Source organism: Notechis scutatus, chromosome 2 (genome assembly GCF_049901735.1).
Source record: "Notechis scutatus isolate UNSWTSFEM ecotype Mainland chromosome 2, rNotScu1.2, whole genome shotgun sequence".
NCBI classification, from domain to species: domain Eukaryota; kingdom Metazoa; phylum Chordata; class Lepidosauria; order Squamata; family Elapidae; genus Notechis; species Notechis scutatus.
The window spans coordinates 149011754-149029983 of NC_142010.1; the positions used below are offsets into that span (position 1 = coordinate 149011754).

At 39.8% G+C, this 18230-nt stretch overlaps 1 protein-coding gene across 1 annotated transcript in view; it reads left to right on the forward strand.

Annotated features, from left to right (window-relative positions):
- The first annotated feature begins 3488 nt into the window (after window positions 1-3488).
- The window catches only part of PTPN18 (protein tyrosine phosphatase non-receptor type 18), a 50920-nt gene continuing 36178 nt past the window's right edge, over window positions 3489-18230 (forward strand). The window contains exon 1 of the mRNA XM_026684152.2: window positions 3489-3677. Within this exon, the coding sequence (XP_026539937.1) occupies window positions 3585-3677 (93 nt within the window). The 5' untranslated portion in view covers window positions 3489-3584. The remainder of the gene's footprint in view (window positions 3678-18230) is intronic.

Consider the following 18230-nt stretch of genomic DNA (forward strand, 5'->3'; position numbering starts at 1 on the left):
TTTGCTTGAACACCCCTCTCATCCACACTGAGCTCAATCAAGAGGGTGAAACTGAGACCAAGTGAGGCCCATTTTGCATCCCGCTGCAACTTCTAGGAGTAACCCTGTGTAATATGCATTGTAATGGTCAAAACAGCAGACTTTGGATATACTTTTATTTATCAAATTTATATGCCACTCGTCTCATAGTGTGAGGCAACATAAGGTTCTCTAAACATTGCTGCACATTTGAAAAGCAGCTGTAAATGAATACTTTCTCGCTTAACCACATTGGCTTTCCGAAGAGAATGGCCACATGCAAATATCTTCAAAACCTAACCTTTTTATAGAAATAATTTCCTATTAAAAAGGTGAGGTTTGAAGATGTTTGTATGTGGCTGTGATGGCCCAGAGTGTAACACAAATGTAACAAAATCCAAATCGTAACTTGGCCCCACTGTTCAATAATTCTCAGTTGGAGATAAAATGTACTCAAAAATAGTCTTCAAAAGAAAGCAATACAGTCAGAACTTAATGAGCAGATAGAGATGAAATTAAAAAAAAAACCTACAATGATGAAATTTCCAGAATGGACCAGGATAAGTAATTACCAAATTCAAGGAGATAACAAGGCACAGTCTGTTGGAAGGATGCCAACCAAGATAACTTCAGCCCAAAATACCACATGTTTTGCATCTGGCAATGCTGTGTTGTAATTGTCTCTCTTATATACTAGTCAACCAATGAGGAGGATCATGGCCGCTTCCTCTCTCGTAAGCCAAGTTGTTGCCTTCTCCATTCCTCCCTGCGTGTCCTAGGATGCAGAGGGAATGGGCCTGGTTATTCCTCTGACTGCCCAGCCAGCATCTGCCTTTCCCCAGCCTATTCCACAACCTCCGGAGCCACACCTCCACTCCCTGTCAGCTGTTCCTCCTCTCCCTCAGAGTCCGACTCTACCAAGGGCATGACAATGGTCATTCTCTTCTTGTCTTGGGAAAGTCAATGTGGTTAAGCGAGAAAGCATGCATTTTCAGGACTTTAGCTGCTTTTCAAACATGCAGTGTTGTTTAGGGAAACTTATGTTGCTTCACACTATGAGATGAGTGGCATATAAATTTGATAAATAAAAGTATGTCCAAAGCCTGCCGTTTTGACCATGCATATTACACAGGATTACTCTTATAATCTATAAATTGCAGGTCCCACTCGCCATCTTCAGGCTGGTGCTTTCGGCTTCATGCTTGTGCGAGCAAAGCGTGATCAGAGTTGCCGTCTCTCTATAAATACTGGTGGGGAGGTTGGCTGTGTATATATGCTTTGTTCGGGTATTTTCCCACGTCATTATAGTTGTGTTTTTAAAGTTGTAGCGACGTTTCGGCAGAATCTCATCTGCCATCATCAGGCTCATCATCATCACAAGCCTGATGATGGCAAATGAGATTCTGCCAAAACGTCGCTACAACTTTAAAAGTACAATTATAATGACATGGGAAAATACCCAAACAAAGCTGAATGCCATAGATATAAACACCCACAAACACACACACACACACACACACACACACACACACACACACACACGCATCCTTGTAGGCTAATCTATTCTAATCTATTCTCATTCTTGGTTCTATCCTCTTTGAAGAATTAAGAACTTGGTGTAATGGACCTGGGGCAGTGGTGGGATTTAAAAATTTTACTACCGGTTCTGTGGGCATGGCTTGGTGGGCATGGCTTGGTGGGCATGGCTTGGTGGGCATGGCAGAGGAAGGATACTGTAAAATCTCCATTCCCACCCCACTAACCCACTTTCCAGCTCTGTTCTCCTGTGCAGGGCAACAAAAGAAGACCCAGACGATCAGCTGGGACTCACGAGGCAGAGAACGGGGCCAGTCAGTGGTGGTATTTGCCAGTTCTCTGAACTACTCAAAATTTCCACTACTGGTCCTCCAGAACTGGTCAGAACCTGCTGAATACCAGCCTGGGGGAATAGTTCATATCATCCCTCTTCCTGGCCTTTTTTTTTTTTTTAGTGTCAGGAGCTTTCTGTTGTGAATATCATAAGCTAAACTCATTATACCCTCTCTTCCTATAAATACTGACTATTATGGTATTTCTTGAGCTACTTCTTTTTTCACTCAGTTATATTTTCAACTAAAGCTAATTCAATTTCACTTCAGATTCCAAAACCACATAACTTTATACTTCTTTCTCAAGACTCCCACCCAACCAGGCAATTTTAGCACCATGTGGTCTTGTAATGGGAACTTGTGAATGAGGAAAATCAATATGAAAACTCAATGGAACTGCTTAAAATAAAGAATTTCAACCCTCTATTATGAGAAACCATGTGTATTAGAAGCCCGTGAGGATTAGAAACAAGAAATGAAAGTAAAATAGAAAAAAATAAGCTTAGTAATTTCATATACACTGAGTCCTCAGTTTTCTTGATTTCAGCTGAACAGACTTTGCATGGTTCGGTAGACCAAATTCTAGCAAAATTCCTGCGAACAATGTTACTATGCAAATAACGTAAATTATGCAAAAGGTTATCATTTGCATTGCCACAATTATTTTTTACTTCCTGGATTTCGTTATTTTATCCATCTGCTGAATAAGTCCACTGAAATACTCACACTACATAGTTTATGTTGTTACTGCAGCAATAGAACAATAGCCAGATCCTATGCCTTTTTACCATAAGAGAGATTATAGACAGGAGAACAATATAATAAAATGATATCAGCATTATACAATAGTGTCCCTCTATTGTGAAGATAAACTTTCTACAGTATTTACAAGAAACACATAAGTTAGAACTAGTGATGCAAACATAATATGGAAAAAAATAAATACCATGTGACACAAATTATGGTGTGGATTTCCACTATTGTTGCAGCTGAGAGCAGTTCTAACAGGTTAAGCAGTTTCTTGGACAATTACATTTATTTAATTGATCGAGGTCCTGCTTTTCTATTCAATCAAGACCTCGAGGTAGCTAGGAAAACCTGAAATACCAAATAGAGGATAAAATGGGATATATATGTTCGTGTGTGATTTTCAGAGCATGTGGTAGAAATGCACATTAAATGACAGCTAAGGAGGATTTCATCCACAAAGCATTTTATTTTCTAAGAATGCTGGTAGAGTCAAGAGGCATCGTTGGAAATACAGGGAAGTCTATTCAGGCTGATGCTTTTCTTTGAAGCACGCTGGTTTCTCATTAAGTTTTATTTAAAAATAAATAAATTGGGTAGGGCAAGGTACTTACGTGTACAGTAAGGAACTTGTTAGGGAGGCATAGCCTCCCCCAGATACTACACGGAGAACCGACAATTAAGGATGCTACTATCTGTGCTGTTTGAGATCATGCAAAGAACGGTGCTGGTTGACCTGTACTTCTCAGGTGCTCAGTGTTCACACCCTGTTTCCAGGGTGCAGAACAGTACCATCCCTTTCCTGAGAGCAGGCAGAGAGCCAGGCAGGTCTGCTGGGCCCATCCCACTAGCCACAATCTGGAGGCGTGGTGCAAGGATGTCAACTTCCTCTTAGCATTTCAGAACCTTCAGCTCTAACGTTGCCATCGATCCCTCTTCTCAAGCAGAGGGATGAGTCGCTGTAAAGAATACCTAAAGGGCTTTCTAGCCCAGGTGGAAGCTAAGGCCGGGCAGGAGAAAGGGCAGCTGGCTGAGGAATTCCAGGTGAGTGAGATCTATTTCTCTGGAAATGAAGAGCGGGCCTCAGGGGTAGCTGTGAAGTAACTTCACTCTACCCTGTACTGTCCCTGTCAGTACCTATTTCCCTCTTTTTTTTTTTTTTATACAGCCAAAGATTTGTCTTTGCTAGCAGAGAAGCTGCAGCGAAGCTATTTGTTGGGTTTTGTCTCTCTTTCTCCCAGTTTTCTAGTGCTTTGATTAGGTAACCAGCAAACAGAAATTCAACAGCTGTTCCTGGCTCTGTGTTTCTGTTCCAAGAAAGATGCACATGTTGGATTTTTGTCTGAACTACAACATGTATCCATGCCTTTTTTTTTCTCCCCATATTCCCCCCCCCTTTTTTTTTTCCAGGAAAGAAAATGGGATGGTGGTGGGTGCGCAACTGACCTGGTAAATGCTTCTGTGCAATTGGCCTGCTGAAAAATGTCTTTTCACTCAGTGCAATGCTTTATCGTATTGAAGGGCTGATGTGTGCTCTTGTATGAACCCTAGCCTGATGTCTATCTTGCAAAGGCTGTCAGGTCCTTTGCCAAAGCTAGGGGAAAAGCGAAGATGATCCCTCTACAGCTGGCCAATGGTTATTCTTGAGGTTAAGTGGCTAGGTGATGAATGCAAAGAGAGAAGGCCAGTCTATCTCTCTTTTAAGCAATGTAAAGAAAGCAGGTGAGGAAAGGGTACTGTACAGGGGTGGGATTCAAATTTTTTAACAACCAGTTCTGTGGGCGTGGCCAAGTGGGTGTGGCCATGTGACTGGGTGAGCGTGGCTTCTTCTTCTTCTTCTTCTTCTTCTTCTTCTTCTTCTTCTTCTTCTTCTTCTTCTTCTTCTTCTTCTTCTTCTTCTTCTTCTTCTTCTTCTTCTTCTTCTTCTTCACAGCACCCCCTCCCCATTTTGGGGGCATCAGGGAAGCCTCCTGGGGGGGCATTTTTGCTCCCAGGAAGCTTCCCTGGGGCCCAGGAAGGCAAAAAATGAAGCGTGTGTGTGTGTGTGTGTTGCGCAGCCACCACCACCCCGTGCCCCTTTTTGCCTCCTGGGCCTCAGGGAAGCTTCCTGGGAGTAAAAATGCCCCCCCCAGGAGGCTTCACTGATTACTGAAGTAATCACTGATTACTGAAGTAATAAGACAGCGAGGGGGATCCTGGCACAGCTGATCACTGGAACAGCTGATCGTCGGGAGGGGAAAAATACCTTAAGGAGTGACTGGGCGCGGGAGAATGCAGCAATGTCGGGCATGCGCACGATGTCGTGCATGCACAATAAGGACTGACTGGGAGGGGAGGGAAGGGGCTCGCGGAGAGGGGAGGGGCCAGCCAGGGGCAGGATTTGCCGGTTCTCCAAACTGTGCAGAATTGTAACAACCAATTCTATAGAACCAGTCCGAACCGGTAGAATCCCACCCCTGGTATTGTATCAAGGAGAGCAGTTGCTTAAAGGGTTTTTTTTTTAAATGGCATTAGTAGAAAGCAATGTCTCATTTGCCCTCAAAGTAAACCAACAATCAGATGTGGCAGGGATTTCCCTTAAATTACAATGTGTTCAGTTTTATGAGGAAGGGTTGGGCAGACAGTGTTTCTTAAACATTTTGCTCCAGAACCCGAATTTGTTTGTATGGGTTACATTTATTGATATTTACTGTATTAAAAATGGAAGTCAATGCATTGGTAGAATATTTATTGAACTATGTAAAAATAACCATATTGAGACCACTGGATACTAACATAAATAAATGTCAGTAAATACATTTCATGAAAAGCCCTATACTCCTTTAAATAAAAAAAATGATCACAGGAGTGGCATTGTTTTAAATATTTGCAAATCTCTTGAATATAAGGCAAATAATTTTTGATTTTGTGAACCCCTGAAAGGATCTTGGGGAATCCCCGGTAGGTTTTGGACCCACTTTAAGGAATACTACTTAGAGTTAAATTTATATGAGCGCATAAGAAACTGTGATCCAGGATATTTATTTATTCATTTATTTATTCATTCATTTATTTTAGTTCAATTATTTCTGCCATAAATTCTGTAGAACGCAAACCATCTTTCTGTGTTCCTCCTTGCCCTTTGCAAGATAACACTGAATTATAATGTATTGCTTTGATTCCTGCTTTGTCAGCGACTTTACATATGCAAACTGTGGTACTATCCTGAAGCCCATTTGACTCTTAAACCTTCTGCAAATAATCTTAAAGCCTGGGAAAAGTACTAACGTTAATATTAATAAAAGTTGACAGCCAGTTTGTAGAAGAACAAATTAATGAGGTGTCTGATCCAAAGTTCTGTCATTTTAACTCCATACTGCAGGCATAGGCGCTGAGAAGGGGATGCTAGAAACCAGCAATTTTAGATTTGTTCTCAGCCACTGATGGACTCACTTAGTTTAGACATTATGGTTGAAACTCTTTCTCGATCGATGCTGTATATGTAACCACTTACTTTAAAATGTAGTAATGGTGCCGTGCTGCACTGTTGAGCAGGACTTTGCATTTCTGCTTCAAATGCCTATCCAGAGTGCCAATAATTCCCAATTTCAAAAAATGAGAAAGGAATGAATCAGAGGGACGGGCTGTGGAAACATATTTGTGTGGGATCCTTGGTGCTCTCTGAGCTTGGTTGTTTCCCACAGACATTTCATTACCAAACTAGGTAACATCATCAGTGCTACCTAACCGATGCTACCAGAGGTTGTATTCAGCAGGTTCTGCCCAATTCTGGGGAACCGGAGTAGTGGAAATTTTGAGCAGTTTGGAGAACTGGCAAATACCAACTCTGACTGGAGATTTTACAGTATCCTTCCCCTGACACGCCCACCAAGCCACACCCACAGAACCGGAAGTAAAAAAAAAAAAAAAAGAATCCCACCACTGGATGCTATCTAGTTTGGTAATGAAATGTCTGCAAGAAAATAACCGAGATCAGTGGGTATCAAGGACTCCACAATTCAACCCTGAGCTACAAATATTCTCTTCCATTAGAATTATATATATAGAATTTCTTCATGTTTCCTGGAGACAGGTTTTAAAAGGTATGCACTGGATTGTATCTCCTCTTTCTGTGATTTTCACCCCCTCCTCAAAAAATAGAATGCTTTCTTTAGGATTGTGAGGGACAATTTGTTAGAAATCAATAGCTGTGCAAAACGAAGAGTAGATTAGACTCTATAAATCTGAATACAGATTATTTTCTTTGAGACTGAAAGTTTCTAGCACACAAAGCCAGCAAGACTTTTCCGTGCTCAGCTAGACAACTGAAATTATGAATCCTTCTAAGCCCTCCAGCATCCCAATTGGCTACTGAACATCATGTGCCAAGATATTGGTCACTTTATGGGTGAACTGACTAGAAAGACTCATTAGAATGCTTGGCTCACTTAGAGAGATGGGAAAATACAGCCAGCTACATTTGACCATAAAGGGCCACATGCAAGCACCCTCTATATTTTATGAGTCATATTTTGGTCCTTGCAATTCCAACTACATTTTAAGAAGTAGAGATAGTTTTCCATTCTGTGTAAGAAGTCCTTACTGATCCATCTTGCAAATTCAAAACACCCTTTATAAATTATTTCACAGACATTCTAATTGCCAGCCCTATGACAATAATATTATATTTCTGCATACTTCAAAGACTTGTTGGTCTTGAACTGAGTAAAAAAAAATGCTATTTTAAAGGGTTCACAAAGAAAGCCCTAACTGATAACATGGATACATTTCATTTAAATTCAGATTTAAGATGCCATTCAACCTGTTTGGTCAGCAGCCACACAGCATATACCGGATTTAAAAAATGAGTTCATTTGCAAATGTCTACATGATCCTGGATTAAATCATTTGGGAAAGGGTTGCTTTGCATAATGTAATCACATCCTGCTAGGAAGGAGATGGAGCAAAGGTGCTTCAGATTCAATGGGCTTATTTTGAACCTGTACTGTATATATCATTTAGGAATGCTCAGCTCCTCCTAACTTCCTCCTATAAACACACTGACCACCATAGTAAAGCATTTCAGTAGTCATTATTGAAAGAAGTCCATCCCCGCTTAATAACAACAAGTAATGGAAAATTCGGGACATACTTCTTTCTTTGCTGGCTCAGAATTCTGGGAGTTGTAGTCAAATGCATCCTTATGGTACCATGTTGGGGAAGGATAGATGTGCAAACCTGGTTCACATACTAGAAATCTTGACTTCAAGGCTAATAGACCTAATCAAATAACCTGCTGATTTAAACAGAAAAAGGAAATGGAAATATTTCCCTACTGGCTTTCATATACACACACACATGCACGCACACACAAACTAGATAGTGAAATAGAAATATGTCTGTGTGCACATTTCTATTTCACTTTTAGCTTAGAGGCAGAGGAAGCAGAGACCATATGTATTGAGAATTTATTTTTATTGATTGATTAGATTTTTATCCCACTTTAATGATTACTTTATAAATAACTCAAGGCAGCAAACATATTTAATATTTTTCCTCCTCTTATTTTCTCCACAACCACCGTTCTGTGAGATGAGTTGGGCTGAGAGAGATTGACTGGCCCAAAGTCATCTAGCTGGCTTTCGTGCCTAAGGCAAGATTAGAACTGACAGTGTCCTGGTTTCTAAACCAGCACTTTCCTTAACTACTACATCAAATTGGCATAATAGGGCAGAAAAGTCCTTGTCTTTGAACTAGTATTCCACAGAGAATATAATGAATATTTGGATTATATGTTGTTATATGTTTGAGTTATATGTTTGGGTTATCTTCAAACACAGAAATATACAGCTTTAACAAATAAACAAATAAATGCTTTGATATATACAGATCCTTTTTAAGTACAGGTTCCTCTACCCTGCATATGGTCGATTAGGCTTGCTACTCCACTGAGAGACTGAAAGTGACATTAAGGCAACCTAATTTCCATGCTAGCTACTGAGATCTCTACAAGCTACAGCATGTTTGAGCCTCCACTGCCTAGCCACAGGAGGCTACTCACAGTGACTGATCTCCAAGACATTCGCTCCTCCTCATTGTTATATAACTCAATTCTCTTCCTGAATACTTTCCAAAGAGCCTTTGGAATACATCTGAGGTTTTCAAACACTGGTATGTTGCCCTGTGAATGACCAGTAAAAGCCCAGAAAATGAGAGAACTGGAGCCAATTTCTATCAGGGTTCATCAAGTGTTTAAATCCGGCTTTCGCCAACTTTCAGGTTGAGGATGAAAGGAGTATTAGTCTAAGATGTCTGGAAGGCACAGAACATGGAAAATTAGTTCAAATAATGTCTGCCATGTCCCCTTTTGTTTTTTGTTTTTGTTAAGTTTAAAGCTTACCCATTTCCATAAAACTCTGGATAGCTTAGACCACTAAAAAGTAATAAAAGAATAAAAGCCATGAACCATCTCTTGGCACCAAAGAGATGCACAGTGGGCTTCCATAGAGGTTATAAATATGGAATGGTTGATTTGCAAAATGGGGTTCTAAGTTGCCTAAGAAAAAGATGCTTATTTACCTTGAAGAAATATGCTACTTTGGTATAGATATACTTCCAGGGTAAATATTTTTGTTCCAGATCAGAGACTAATTTACTACCAGATATTAACACACTGAGTTCTAGGTATATCTGAGCTATTTATTTTTATTCAAAACCAACGGGGGAAAAAAAAACCCTTTCAATACACAGACAGTACTTACTATTTTATTATTACAAAGGCAGACCAACGAGATAAGAGCAGTATTTACTATCATTCCTGTTTCTCTCTTTTTTAAAAAATAAAGTCCCTCCTGGAAGGAATATACTAAATCTTCCCGTTATCCGGGTCCCTGCCTTTTGCAGGATTTAATCCACGAAAAAGAGGCCTTTGTCTTAGAAAAATTCTGCTCTTGCCATGTCACAATAGACCAGGGCAACACCTTTTTCTGCCCCAAAAATGTTGCTTTATCTCAACCTCACACATTATTTGTCATCTTTGACTGTTCCAGCATAGAAAGTAAGATTTTTCCTCTTAATCTGTCCAAAGGGACCTTGATGTCTATCAAATCTGTTCAGCTTTGTCATCTTGGAGGAAATCCAGTTGACTGGGAATAAAGGCAAGAAATGGTATGCAGGTAGTTTTCTCCAGATTCAAGAACAGTTGAGGATCAACCTAACACGGGGAAAGGTTTCAGTGTGAAATCTAAAACCTTTGCTTGAAAAGTATATTTTCATATCAAATAAGCTTTCGTTGGCAACTAGAGCCAGACTGGCCCAGTGGTGAAAGTGTTGGACTAGAAAACAGAAGATTGTAAATTCTAATCATACCAGAGACACAAAAAACAGCTGGATGACTTTGGGCCAGTTCTTCTACTTTAGCTCAGCCCACTTTTCAGGGCTATTGTTGTGGGGAAAGTACAAAGAGAAATACTGTATTCATTGCCTTGAATTATAACCCACCCCCCTAAAAAAAGGATACAAATCTAATGACTAAGGGCAGAAAAGAAAATTGGGCATGGCTTTAAAGCTAAAGAAAGTTCATAGGAATAAAATATGAAAGGGAATGAACAAATCAGTAAAAAGTGTCTTAGAGGCACATCCAGGCTAATCAGCACAGGGTTCCACTACAATATCATCTGTTGATTAAGCTAAAACAATAATCAGCACCTGGGAACTGGAATCGAATTCAAAATGTAATAGAAAAAGCCAGTAGTGGGATTCAAATTTTTTTACTACCAGTTCTGTGGGCGTGCTTGGTGGGTGTGGTGTGGCTTGGTGGGCGTGGTAGGGGAAGGATACTCTAAAATCTCCATTCCCTCCCCACTCCTGAGAAAAGGTTACTGCAAAATCCCCATTCCCTCCCCCCGCCCACTAACCTGCTTTCCAGCTCTGTTCTCCTGTGCAGGGCAACAAAAGTAGAGCCAGCCAATCAGCTGGGACTCGGGAGGCAGAAAATAGATGAGGGTGGGGCCAGTCAGAGGTGGTATTGGCCGGTTCTCTGAACTACTCAAAATTTCTGCTATTGGTTCTCCAGAATTGGTCAGAACCTGCTGAATACCACCTCTGGAGAAAGCTCTCAGGTGCAAACAATGTGTGTATTTAGGGAAGGAAGCACAAAAGCAAAGAAAAAAATATATAAACATTTCACTGGTTTATATTTGAATTTTCATTTTCATAGCACATTCTGCAAACAATGCAGGCCCATGGATTAAATGTTCATTGCCTAATTCCTTTCCTCATGCTTTAAGTGGGCAGCCTGCATTTTTTAGAAGGCATTTCAAACTGATTTTTGTGGAACCTCAAACACAATCAGAACTTTCCTATTTGATCAAGGCTTTGGGGAACTTTGTTTTTAACTAACAGGTTCTGCAAATTGAGGTTATTTGAAAACTCCTATTCAAGAGTACAATCCTAACTTCCAGTTCTGCTAGCTGGAGGACATTGTACCCATTGTATAGAAAGCTACACTGTTTCTCTAAAACTTCATTTTAAACCCACAACCCCATTCTGTCCTGAGGTTGGTTTATGCATTTTCTCTTTTGCTGATTTCAATACAGAGAGGTAGGTAGACAAAACAAAATAAATAAAAATCACTGGGTGAAAACTGCTAAAACCCTATTCCCTGCTACCTCCACCTTAACCAACTAAGATTCCTTTCAACAGTGCTATACAAGGAGGAAGACTGCACTAAAATCATAGGAAAGATTTTTGGTTCTCAGTGAGAACTCAACTTTGCTCATTTTCTTAATTGGAGGGTGAGATGACCCATATTAAGTCCTGGTCTGCTCTTCTACCATCCACAGGGAAGTGACAAATGGGGTACCACCAAGTTTTGACCCAAGCTCAGTATTGATTTGGATAAAATAATGATTTGAACAAGGAATCTGAGAACTGCAGATGAAACCAAATCAGATGCCGGAAAGGAAAGACCTTAGAATGAAGATTGGTAACGTGATGGTGGTGCCCCAAAGCTCTCTGCAAGATTAGAGACTTTTATCAAAATGACAAGAGAAGCATTGCCACAATGGTGACTGAGGCAATTAATCAGCAGTATTATTTAGTTTGGAAAGATAAAACAGCCAGTTCAAAATATTTAAAAGAATCTCATGTAGATGAGAAAGTAGATTTGTATCCTTTTGTTAGTTCTTGAGTTGCTTCCAATTACACTGAAAAAGATTTTGATAAAACATTAGGGAGCCCTTCTAAAATATGCTAATGATGACATTTTTCAATGGCAGTAAGGTAAATCAGATAGGCTTTGGAATTTTTTAAGCTCCATGATCCCAAAATACACAAACTTTACAATCTTGAAGGGTTCTGTGACCCATTGCTTTCTCAGAGAATCCATAATTCCACATGTGAGATTTATTTCTGAATGTTACACTTTGATCATAAATGTCATTTTCAGACTCTCTACTAATTCCGATATGTAGTCTCAGCTTGACTCAAGGGAATATCTGCGTTATCTTTAAAATAAAAAACCCTACCTGGAGCAACCTTGGGTGGGGATGTGAGAAACTATTAAGTGGCTCAACCAGTTCTGGAGAAGGAAATATCAAAGTAAGAACATGATTTCCCAGAAGGGCTGAATGAAGCTTTTCTGGTCTAAACATATAGTCAGTATTATAGGAGACCAAGGTATTTCATAACTAGGGACAGGGATTTAGCTACTGACTGCACAATTACAATCAGCTGGAGAAGTGGCCTGGAAAGCCACTGTAGGTCTTCCTGGAGCTCTGTATGTCACTGATTCTATAGCAATATTTCTCAACCACAGCAACCTTAAAATGGCTGGCAGGAGAATTCTGAGAGTTGAAGGTTGTAGGAGAAGGAATGGCAGAACCTGGCAGCAGAATTAAAAGAGGGGTCAGCCTAGAATCCCTACAAGCAGATTAAGTCCAATCCCTCTTGCATTCCATGTACCCTTATCTAATTCCAAGCAGATGCTAACCTTTAGTTGAGAAAACTCCTGTGCATAGACTGTTCAGCAATACAATCTGTTTAATTGGACCTTCACATACAGACTTGATCTTTCACACCCAACAAGTCCACACTTCTTAAAGTTACCAAGGTTGAGAAACACTGTTCTATACTAGAGTCTACAGTTCTGCAAAAGGGTAAAGTGGTAAAGTTTCAAATGGCAAGAGAAACAAACAATAATAATGGAAAGTTGCAAGTAGCCATTCTGGGGAAACTTTAATTGCTCAATGACCAAACTAAAGGATAATCTGTTCTGATCACTTAAATGGCAGAAAGACTTTAATTAATATCAATGATGTTTGGTGTATAGTCTTCATTTATATAGAAATTAATATAGAGCTTTTGCTTCAATTACATTCTCATAACCATCACTGTGAACCATTTCATCATTCCATTCTGCTAGTTATCTAGAAGTAAAAAATAACTTCTTCTTTCCCCATCTTCCTCCTTGCCTCTTTTATTCTTCTACCAATTATCTAGAAGTAAACAAAAACAAAAAACCCACCCATCTCAGAAGAAGGAAGTCACAAATGCAAACCACTTTCATGTTGTGCAAAGAAATGTACCTGGAACTATTTATAGGCATACTGAGCCACAATGATGCCAAAATGATGCAATATCCATGTTGCAAGCTCCACCATTTCATGCTTAAGTCACAACGTCACAGAGAAGTTATATAAGTAGAAAAATTTGCATTGCAATGTTCATTTTGTCCTTTGCCCCTGCCCTCACTCCACCCCATACTTCTGGAGACCTACAAGGGGGCTAGCTGGGCTTGAAGGATACCTGTTTTGTTTTGTTTTTTACTGCCGTGGTCATTATTTCTATTTTGCTTTGCTTGCTCAACAATTTTGGCTCAGCACTGAGGTAAACAACTCACGAAACCAAATACCCTATTCTGAGAAACACATAATAAACAGGGAGCAGCCAGGACAATTTGGCAAAAGCAGGACACCCACCTCAGACAGCAGGTATGGAAATCAGCAGTGAAATATTGGAGGATAGAGTTGTATGGGCCCACCATCAGGATTTCACCTTCAAAACTAGCATTTCCCCCATAAATGTGCATCACTTGAAGCAGGGGTGTCAAACTCAAGGCCCAGGGGCCAGATCCGGCCCACGGGGTGATTAGTTCTGGCCCGCAGGGCCACCCTGGAAATGGTGAAAGACTGGCCTACGGTGCCTCTGCCAGCAAAAACAGTACTCAGGTGGGCTGCACACAGCCCTCTTGAGCTCTGTTTTCATTGGCAGAGGGTTACTTACAGGAGGCCGTTGCAGCCGAAAACGGAGCTCAGGAGCCTGTTTTCTCTGGCAGAGGGCTCTGGCCACCACAGGCACCCCTGACACGAGTGATGTCGAGCTGACCACACCCACTCTGGCCATGCCCACTATGGCTCTCCGAGGTAAAATACAATCCTGATGCGGCCTTCAATGAAATCGAGTTTGACACCCCTGACCTGAAAGAAAAGCTACTCATGTCAGTTTCCAAATATGTAATGGGAAGCACTATCTTACCCTTTACCTAAAATGTGTGTGTGTGTGTGTGTGTGTGTGTGTGTATGTATGGTATTCAGCTTTGTTCGGGTATTTTCCCACTTCATTATAGTTGTGCTTTTAAAGTTGTAGCAACATTTCAACAGAATCTCATCTGCCATCATCAGACTTCTGTATTGTGTTCGTCTGTGAGCAGACTTTCACAGCCGTTTCTGTTTTAAAATTGGTGCTAGCCTACTGCTGTGCCAGAATGGTTTTTTCTTCATCCTGATTGGTTGGGAGTCTTGGTCTGTGTTTATTGGTCTTGGAGTTTGCTGTGTTCTGCTTGATTGGTGTTTCTAATATCTTCTGTCTGTTTTGTAGCTTTCTTTGTCTTGATTGGCTGGCAACATTGTGTTTCCTGTATTGGAGGCTTTTAGTGCGGCTTGGCTCCGAGTAAACGGACGGCTATCATTTATTAGGAAGCTAGGTTTCATCTGGGTGCCTGGTTGGGGTGTGTTTGAGCTGGAGGTATCAGGGGGAGTCTGTTTGTGCCCAGGTGTTTGGCTGGCTTGTGGTGTGGAGATTTTTTTGTTTGAGAGTGCAGGCTTCCAGATAATTGACAGTCTGGTGGAGTCATCTCTTCTATTCATGCTTTCAGGTCTTTTTTCAATCCCTATGGCTTCTCTGATAATTCTGTAGCTGGGGTTTTCTATAGTGGCTAGGGTTTTGGTGCCATTGACGTTGATGCTATGACCTGCGGCTTTCATGTGTTGGACTAATGAGGAAGTGTGTTCCAGCTTTTTTACTGCATTTTTGTGTTCATCTAGGGTACTTATTCTTCTATTGGTCTGTCAAATATATGTGGCAGGGCATGATGCACAGGGGACTTCATATATGCCATGGTTTTCCAGGTCAATATGAAGGGCATATATGAAGTCCCCTGTGCATCAGCACAACTATAATGAAGTGGGAAAATACCCGAACAAAGCTGAATACCATACATATAAATACCTGCAAAAACTTAGGAAAAACAAATATGGCCTTCAGCTTTGTTCGGGTATTTTACCATGTCATAGTAGTGGTGCTTTTAAAGTTGTAGCAACGTTTCAGCAGAATCTCATCTGCCATCATCAGGCTTCTGTATTGTGTCCATCTGTGAGTCAGACTTTTACAGTCACAGACACTCACAGACACTTACAGACACTCACAGACGGACACAATACAGAAGCCTGATGATGGCAGATGAGATTCTGCTGAAACGTTGCTACAACTTTAAAAGCACCACTACTATGACGTGGGAAAATACCCGAACAAAGCTGAAGGCCATACATGTAAGTACCCGCGAAAACTTAAGAATATATATATATATATACACACATACATACATACATATACATACACACAAAATTATATGTATATATTCAGAGAAGTAGGAGACAAGCCACCTATATGACATTTGAATTATTACTGAACTAAAATCCCAGAATCTCTCACATATTTCCTAAGACTGCTGGGAGTTGAACTTTAGCAACATATGACAAGTGACACAAAAAGCTTAACAAACCACAATAGATTTGTTTATGTAAAATACTACTCTAAAATAAAAAACCATGTTATAGGTTAAAGCGATAGCTTCATTCACATAACATGATAAATGATAATATGGTTTTTGGACATTCAGTTTACACCATGTAGTGGAAACCAGCTAAACTCTAATGCTAATTATGCTGATGCTGATGATAATAATCTGTCAGGAACATTAGCAGCATAAAGAGGCAGCAAAACAAGTTTTTCCTGTACACATTGCTGACCTTCCCATTATGTGGAGAAAACATACTGTATTTACAGTATGTACAAGCTTTTCATGTGCTAGGCAATTTATATCTTGAATGACCACTAGATGGCAGCAATGAACCAAACTTTTCCATATTGCTTTGCTACTCTAGTGACTGCCTGAGGTATTCTATCACAGTTATAATACTGTAGTAGACCCACAAATGCAATTTATAAGTTCTTTCTGATTACTGCAATCCATCCCCCTCTCCTTTTCCTTCTGGCTAAAGATCACATTTGTCACAAATCTGAATATGAGACCTTTTGATATTAGGATGAGAATCACAAGCTATTCATCCTTATAGATTGCTATTATGTTTCTGTAACTGCAGGAAAAGTAGAGGACAGAAGGAAGGAAGGAAGGAAGGAAGGAAGGAAGGAAGGAAGGAAGGAAGGAAGGAAGGAAGGAAGGAAGGAAGGAAGAAAAAATAATTTTTTTGTAACAGAAGTTATATAAATGGCTGGCGTATAATCTCAGGATTCCAACTATGCTAGGTATCTACACACAAATGCATAAATTAGGATTTTTTATGTTTTTGTTTTGTTTTTACAGTTTTTCTAAATTGAGGCTTTCCGGTGAATTTTAAAAGTAAATGTTTGCTCTGTATCACTATTCTTAAAGACAAGAAATCAGATGCTTTGAGCCAGCCCTTCCTGCATATCATATGAATTTGGGATTCAAAGTCAGATTTTAATTACTAATTAAATGATTTAGATTGTAATTTAGATCTATAACAATCCAATTTATATCTGACATCATTAAAATACTTTAATTTGTATTAATAGCCTGACTTTCATTTAGGAGCTCAAAGTGGGATAAACAGTACTCATTCCTCCTGTTTTTTTTTCATAATAACAAAACTATGAGGCAGGATGGGCTGAGACAGCTATATTGATAGAAGACGAGCACTTATTTTTTTCAAAAGGTTTCCATAAACCAAACAACTGCATTGCATCAGAAAGTGATAAGTTTAAACATGCTTGGGATAAACACATGTCTATCATCTGTCAAAAATTTAAAAATAATTAAATAAAAATAATTAAAAATAATAAGTACATAAATTAAAAACAAAACAAATTAAAAACCCTCAAATGGCAGACTTGATGAACCAGTAGGTGTTTTTCTGCCATATAGTTTTTTTTAATGTTTCTTTGTTTCTATAAGTAAGGCAGACATACTCACTTCAAATGGCAATGGCATGTCACTTTATTTAACATATCTTTTCTGTGTTAAAGGGGGAACATTTTTGTGAAACATCAAAGAACTTTCTTTCATCTTATATGGCCCAAATATGTCCTAGCAGCATCTTTTTTGTGCTGTGTCTTCAGGACATTGTTCTTGTGTCATGGTCAAGAAAATGAGTAATTTGGGAGTAGTATTCCTTGTACCTATTTATCTATTGCACAGTCTACAATAAGTTGCTCTACAGGAATATCAATTATCTGGTAGCCTAGGATCCACGCCGTATATACTAAGTCAAACCCAAAGTAGATGTTAAATTTTGACGGGGAAATATTTTATTTTCATGAGAATTTTCCTTTTACCTTAAGTACATACACAAAAATATTCTTTATTTTGATGGAAGTTAATTTGATGGACGTTGATTTCATTTTCATTAAAAAAAAAATAACTTAAAAACAAAGGGAAAAAAGTGTGATGGAAAATGAGAAAACAGTGCCAGGAAGAAAAGAGCTTTATTTACACATGACTTTAATTTCAATCATTACTGATTTCTACCACTGGCATAAAACTAAAGCCGGTGTTAGAAATTAGCAGTGGTTGGAATTACTGTAGCTATAACAGATAACCATCAAGGACACATGGCTCCCAGCAGATAACTCTGACTCAAGGAAAATGGCTGGGGGTTCTCTGCAGTACCTTAGATGTTCCTAGCACTGCACTATTCTGGACAGAAAACTGTGACATCGTTCCTGAGTGAGCTTCCCACCACTGGAACCACTTAGACTTTTACATCCAGAGTCCTCTTCAATATCTCCTCCCCCTGCATGCTTTGGTACTTCTCCAGCTACTCACATTCTTTCTTCCTGATGTTGCTGTCCCTTGGTACTGCTACATCACTCACCATCGCTATATTCTGCTTGTTGTCTACTACCACAATGTCTGGTTGACTGGCCAGTACCTGCCTGTCCATCTGTATCTGGAAGCCTCACAGGATCTTAGCTTTCTTATTCGCTACGGCCTTTTGTGGAGCTCCCATCTGGCCTTAGGAGGGTCTAACCCGTATTCTGTACAGAAGTTCCTGTACACAATACCAGCTAGTTGGTTGT